General features: G+C 55.6%; 1 protein-coding gene across 2 annotated transcripts; it reads left to right on the top strand.

Moving 5' to 3' along the window:
* Positions 1-278: 278 nt before the first annotated feature.
* Positions 279-6,283, top strand: Lif (LIF interleukin 6 family cytokine). 2 transcript variants are annotated; one of them, XM_028870868.2, is made up of 3 exons: positions 279-483; positions 1,963-2,141; positions 2,741-6,283. In XM_028870868.2, the coding sequence occupies exons 1-3, from the start codon at positions 465-467 to the stop codon at positions 3,149-3,151; spliced, it is 609 nt and encodes a 202-aa protein (XP_028726701.1). In that variant the 5' UTR covers positions 279-464; the 3' UTR covers positions 3,152-6,283. The 2 variants fall into 2 exon arrangements, with proteins under 2 accessions (XP_028726701.1, XP_037064018.1); XM_037208123.1 differs by lacking the exon at positions 279-483 and adding an exon at positions 656-982.
* Positions 6,284-6,792: the final 509 nt, after the last annotated feature.

The raw sequence follows: 6,792 nt of genomic DNA, 5'->3' as shown, positions 1-6,792 counted from the left end.
GTCTGCCACCCCCCCCCCAAACCCAGATGAACCTGGGGCGTCTGAAGGGCACAAGGCTGGGGACCCCATCTGAGTCCCCCTGAGATCCCCTTCCCACCAGACCCATCTGCAAACGACGCCCAGAGCAAGCCACTCAGGAAAACCACAGGGCGTTTTTTTGTTAAGACTTCATTTTAATTTTATCAATCAAATTCTTAGAAGAAGGAAAAAGTCTGCCCTACCCACCCTCCCCCCTCACTCGTTCCCCCTCCCCCCCTCACTCTCACTTTCTTCCATTCATAATTTCCTATGATGCACCTCAAACAACTTCCTGGACTGGGGATCCCGGCTAAATATAGCTGTTTCTCTGTCTTACAACACAGGCTCCAGTATATAAATCAGGCAAATTCCCCATTTGAGCATGAACTTCTGAAAACGGCCTGCATCTAAGGTCTCCTCCAAGGCCCTCTGGAGTCCAGCCCATAATGAAGGTCTTGGCCGCAGGTAAATCCACGCGCCGGGCGCCGATTGCGAGCGAGTCCCCGCTGCGGGCGCGCCGGCAGCCTGGGGCGCTGGGCGAGCACCCGCGGGACACCCGCCCGCCGCGCCACTCGGACACTTGGGGCGCCCGCGCAGTCCCGGGCCAGCCGGAGGCGCTGGGTGGCGGCCGGGAGCGAGCGCCGCACATGGCCCGGGCACCGCGCGCCCAGCCCGCCGGGGCCAGCAGGTTGGCGGCGAGGGACCCGGACGGCGCAGCCTTGCTCCAGCGCCTCCTCTCCTCACCCCACTGCTCTCCCGCGCTGCTCTTGCTTCTCCGCTGTCGCCCGGATTCACCCTCCCTCTTTCTTTTTCTTTCTTTCTTTCCGCTTTCTCTTTTCCAACTGCGTCCCGGGCTGCTCCCTGGGAGGGGCGCAGGCGGCTGAGCAGCTTGCAAACTCCGGCCAGGACCGGCGCAGGTGCCGCTTCCGTCTGCTAGTCCCTGGAAAGCTGTGATTGGCGCGAGGTGAGATGCGGGTATGGGTACCCTCGCAGCCATCCCGGGGCCTTAACACTGTCTGGGGATGCTGGGATCATTAGGGGACACCAGGGGAGTGAATTTAAGGTTCTATGGTCTTTTCAGTCCCAACATGGAGAGTTCAGGTGGGAGGTCTCCAGTCTCCAAGAGTTGACTTCAGCCTCTATCACCTTCTGGTGTCTTCAGCCGGGTGTTGGAAAGGCCGGGCTGGGGTGAGGGGGCCGGTGTAGCTGGAAGTGAAGGAGGGGTAGGCGCCCCGGGGGGAGGGGTGATCCTGGACAGGCCCGGACAGCTCCCCGCTCTCCTGACACCTTTCGCTTTCCTCTTGCGTGTCCGCCTGCGACCTTTTCCCTGGTCTCTTTCCTGGTTGCACCATTTCCTCTCACTCCAAAGTGTGAGGGGCGCGCGGGGGGGTGGGGGTGGGGGTGGGGAGCTGTAGCAAGTTGGGGTGACAGAAGATTTGGATGGAGAGTGGTGAAACTGAAGAACAAACAGGTGGAAGGTCCTCCATAGGGGACCCCATTGAGGAAGGCTAGAGATGGGATTAGAGGCAAGTGGCCTAGGGAGCCAGAATCAAGCTGCAGGTTTGAGAAGAGAGAGTCAACAGAAACCACAGCCCCCAGCCTCCACGGCCTGCAAGGGGTCCAGTTTGGAGTTCTAGGCTGCAATGGGCCAATGAACATCAAGTAAATTAAAAATCTGGCCCATCCTGGGAGGGGGAAGAGAGGCTTCATTTCTCTTCCCCTCTGCTGGACGGGGAAACTGAGGCCAGGGAGCAGAGAAAGAGAGAACTGCTTTAGAGAGAACTCGGGCAAGAGACCTGGAGTCAGGGAGCCCGGGAACTGCAGCAGGGCAGTGAAACCATGGAGGGTGAGGGGACGGGCTCCTTACCCAGCCCCCAGGCAACAAGCTGCGAGCCTCAAGCCAGCCTCCCGGCTTTTCCATTCACCCTTCTTGTCTCTTCCCAGGAGTTGTGCCCTTACTGCTGGTTCTGCACTGGAAACACGGGGCAGGGAGTCCCCTTCCCATCACCCCTGTGAACGCCACCTGTGCCACACGCCACCCATGCCACGGCAACCTCATGAACCAGATCAAGAATCAACTGACACAGCTCAATGGTAGTGCCAACGCGCTCTTCATTTCCTACGTAAGTTCCCGTCCCGGGACCCCCAGGAAGGCGGGAAGCTGCCTGGGCTGCAGGGGAGCCCCGAGGAGCTGGAAGACACAGTGGGAAGGGGCTTGGTTGAAGCAAGCCCATACCTCCATGGCTTCCTCCTCACATCCTAGCCTAGGCTAGAGACCGGCAGTCACTCTTCCCAGTCGCCAGTGAATGGAGAGCAGCAGAGCTGGGATGAGAGGTGGGGACGTGTCACGCAGCTCAGGGTGGGCAAAGAAGAGGGATAAGGCAGTGAGTGGACAAGGGGGTGTCATTGAAAACATTGGGGTGCCCAGGAAGAGACTGGGGTGATTGAAAGTGCAAGTATGTGTGGTGTTCTGGCTGAGGTGACGCCTGTGAACGGCCACATTTCCTCTCTATCCATTTATGTCACAGTGACCTTGATGAGTGAGTTCACTCCTCTGATCACTGCTGACTCATGATTCTAGTTGCCTACAGGGCAGTAAGTTGAGTCCCCATGTCACAGGTGGGGAAACTAAGGGGCAAAAGCTTGCCCCAAGGGGTGGTGGCAAGCTGGAACACTCACCCTGACTCCCATGTCCTCTTTCCTCTGTTCCTTTGTTCTTTAGTACACAGCTCAAGGGGAGCCGTTTCCCAACAACGTGGACAAGCTGTGTGGGCCCAACATGACAGATTTCCCGCCTTTCCACGCCAATGGGACGGAGAAGACCAAGTTGGTGGAGCTGTATCGGATGGTGGCGTACCTGAGTGCCTCCCTGGGTAACATCACCCGGGATCAGAAGATCCTGAACCCCGGTGCCCTGAGCCTCCACAGCAAGCTCAACACTACTATAGACATCATGCGTGGGCTCCTCAGCAACGTGCTGTGCCGGCTGTGCAACAAATACCGCGTGGGCCACGTGGACGTGACCTACGGCCCTGACACCTCCAGCAAAGACGTCTTCCAAAAGAAAAAGTTGGGCTGCCAGCTCCTGGGGACATACAAGCAAGTCATTAGCGTGGTGGCCCAGGCCTTCTAGACAGGGAGGTCTTGAGTATGCCATGGACTGAAGGATTTCAGGAGCAGGATCCAGATGTGGGGAGGGGGGGAGACCCAAAGTGTGCTGGGGTTCAGGGCATTGCTAAAGGCAAAGGGGGCTGCTGGCAGACCCCAGGGATTTCTAGCCACTCATTGAACTCTGGGCTGGGCCATGATGGAGTCCAGCAAAGCTTGAAACTTCCATAGGCAAGGCCTCCATATAGCCCAGCGCCAGCTAGAAATAGCAACAAGAGTGTTGGATTGACTAAGTGTGACTGGGTGACGAGGTTAAGTGGGAGAGACTTCTGTCCCACTAACTCCCTCAGGCCCTTGTTCACTAGGCGTGTGAACAAGATGCACACATTGTCTACAGCGGACAGCAGAGGTCTGAGGAGTCTCCTGGCGCCCTGGAGAGTGACCACCACCTGGGCGTTTGCTGTCCCTTCGAGAGACTTTGGAAGGCTTGGTTGGAATGTGTGCAGGCCAGAGGGTCCAGAAGGACTCCTTATCTCTTTGAAATTTTGTGGGTGGAAGACAGAGAAGGTACGCTGTGACGGAATGTATCTTCTCTTGGGTTTGATTAGAGAATTCAGGCTTAGGGATTGTCATGTTAGGTGGAAGATTCCTGGAAGGTCATTGGTGTGCAGGCTCCTAGGGAAGAAGCGAGGCCATCTTCAGGTCTGGAAAGGAAGTCCCTGGAAGAGGATGAGCCCATCAAAGTCCGATGGGCTCATTCTTTTCTCTGTAGTCTCCCCCACAGCCTGGATGGTTGGGGTCTCCTAGCTGGACCTAGAGGTGGGGTGTGCGCTGGTGGGAAGACGTAGGTTGCAAAGGCAGGTGAGGTGTTCAACAGGTCCCCAGAGTCCTCCCAGGGGAGGATCTCTAACTCTGGGAGCCAGGGAAGGAGCAAGCCGCCATGCTGGGGTGGTAGCGGACTCCAGGTTTCATCTGCTTTTATTGACCCTGGAGAACAGGTGATCCTAAACAGACAGACTGGTAGCTTAGAGTAGAAGGTCATGTCTGAGGCCCTGGAGGTCACACAAAGGTACTTGAGGGGACCAGAGGCTGTCTTGGGTCCCTAGAGCATGGAAAAGCTGAACTTGAGGTCAGGGTCTCAGGGAAGCTAGAGACCCCAGAGCGCTGTGTGTGATCCAGTGCTGCTGTCTATTTATTATTATATCCTATTTATGTTAACTTATTGGTGCTTTAAATGGCAAAGTTAATTCCCCGAAACAGTATGAGGCCCCTTACGTGGGAGCCAGGGTCAAGCCTCCCCTAGTGGGGTTTGTTCTGGGAGCTGATGATATTATAGGTAGAATAAGCCTCATGGGTGAAGCCTAGAGAAGGGTCAAGATCAAAGAGCTGGCTAGCTCCCCTGCCTCACTCACACTGTGACTCACTTTGAGGGTGTCAGGGTCCCCCAGAAGGAGCTGAGCCAATTTGTGGAGTGGCTGATGCCCCCCCCCCCTTTCTGCTCTCCAGTGGGGTGGAGCAATTTGTGGTTGTTGTTGTTTTGTCCCACGGTGCTCTCTGGCGCCCCCTGGATTCCGGCTATGTGTCCCACCATTCATAATGAAATGAATGGCTCTGGAACCTTGGGCAAAGCGGATTCTTCTTCGTTCCTCAAAGAGCAGCTGAAGAGCACTGAGACGTCCTGACTGGGGACCCCGCGTGCTTCCACCCCACCCAGCATGGAAGCTCCTCGGGTGGCCTGAACACCCACAGAATGCAGGAAGTCGGGGCAGTGCAGGCCCTGAACTGGGCCTGAACGGCTGCCCAGTGCTCCGGAGAAGGAGAGAGCAAAGCCTGAGACGCCTGGGACGCAGACCAGGAAGCTGTGGTCCTTGCTTCATCGCTGCCTTCCCACTCCCGCCCATGTCTGGGCTTCCAGGCAGGGAATCCGATCTGATCTCTCCTTTGTGCTGGGGCCAGGCAAGCAGAGGAACGCCCTCGATCTGGGAGCAGGGTAGCGAGGAAGGCAGCCAAGCTCGGGCAGTGGCTGCCTGCAGCACTAGCTGCTGCCTCGCAGCCTCCGAGCAGGGCGGTCCTTAGCAGTTTGACCGCAGGATTCTGCTGCATGCATTTTTTGCACCTTTTTCCGTCATTCTCCAAGCACTTTACCTGGACAGCAGGAGGCTAGCCCCTGAAGCTCGGGGTAGGACAAGGCCTGGAACCGTGCACGGGAGCAGCCAGGAGACTCACAGGTGGTGTATGTGGCCCCCGCTCTCCTGCTGCTGCATCAGGCCCAGCTCAGGACTTTGGAGGAGGCTGCCCTTCTCCAAACCGAGAGGCAACTTGTCTAAAAGCCAAGAATGATTCCACAGCTGGGACCTGCTGGGTCTTGCCATCACTTCACATTCCTATGGGCATGGATTCCCTGGGCTCAGCCCACCTGGCAGCTTTCAAGGTTCAGGGCCCAATGGACTCTTCCTCTGGCTCCACAATGCAACCGCCATCTGCCTACATCTGACTCCAGCAGTACCGAGACGTTTTGCACAGCATCCCAGAATCATGGAGCCTTTGGGAAAACAAAACAAAAAACAAAACACAAAACAAAAAAAAATCTTTAGGGGCAGGTAGCTGGGCACCTTGATATCTTACACCTGCTAGCGTTGACTCCCATCTGGCATGATGGGTAATGTGCCTAGGCCGGAGAAGGGGGTGGGGCGGGGCATTTTGCAGTTTATCAAGAGAGAAGCGTAGGGTCCTTTATTTATTATTTAAAACTTCAAACCCGAAAGCACTGATAGTTCACTGGTCTCTCCTCTCTGTCCTTGCCTACTTCCATGTCCTTGGTCCTCACTCTAGCAATCCAGCTCTGCTTTGCTGGCTCTCTGGAGCAGACATGGCATGTGGGCCAGGACCCCAGAATCTCGCGTGGGAGTGTCTTGAGAAGTGCAATGGTATGGCTGTTTGCATTTGAATGATCCCCATCCCAGCCCAGGCTCTCCTCTGCACTGCTGGTTCAGCCCATGAGGCCTCAGCTCTTTCCCCTTTCCTTTTCACTGGAAGGGACTTGGCCTTGGGTGACAAATTCCTCTTTGATGAATGTACCCTGTGGGAATGTTTCATACTGACAGATTATTTTTATTTATTCAATGTCATATTTAAATATTTATTTTTTATACTGAAGGAGTACCATTTTTTAAGAAGAAAAAATGAATTAATAAAGAACCCACTCTTGTCAAGCCTTCTGGAGTGTATTGATATGGGGGGGGCAGCTTGTTGGGACTTGGCTGGACAAAGGACAGAAGGGGTGGAAGATGAGGTCTCCCCCACTGGGCCAGCGTCAGCAGGGGTAGGAGGTAGGGTTTTACCCCAGGAATAACAAGGTGACTGGTGTCTAGAATATGAGATGCTACCAAGAAAGGACAGATTGCTTCCATAGGTGCTACTGCATCATTTCACTAGCCACAAAACACTCACAACAGCCCAGCTGGGCTGTTTCCATTCAGCCGAGGAGGAGACTGGGGCCCAGAGAGATGGAACTACGTGTGCAGAATAATTTGACATGTGGAGGTCGACCCCTCCCAATGAGAGGTGCAGCTAGTCCCTAGACCAATGGGTGTGGGCCTGCTCAGCTTCCAGCCTCATGTTCTTCCCTTTGCATGGAGTTTCAGGGACTTGGAGATGCCGACTGTC

The sequence above is a fragment of the Peromyscus leucopus genome, chromosome 7, assembly GCF_004664715.2.
Source record: "Peromyscus leucopus breed LL Stock chromosome 7, UCI_PerLeu_2.1, whole genome shotgun sequence".
In the NCBI taxonomy this organism is placed as follows: Eukaryota; Metazoa; Chordata; class Mammalia; order Rodentia; family Cricetidae; genus Peromyscus; species Peromyscus leucopus.
The sequence above is the reverse complement of the archived record's forward strand: the minus strand, read 5'-3'. Positions and strand labels throughout refer to the sequence as shown.

What these genes read in the sequence shown, in the direction of transcription:
- Lif (XM_028870868.2), top strand. An exon ending in ACGCGCTCTTCATTTCCTAC is followed by an intron (nt 2,142 to 2,740) that starts GTAAGTTCCCGT and finishes TTTGTTCTTTAG; the next exon opens with TACACAGCTCAAGGGGAGCC.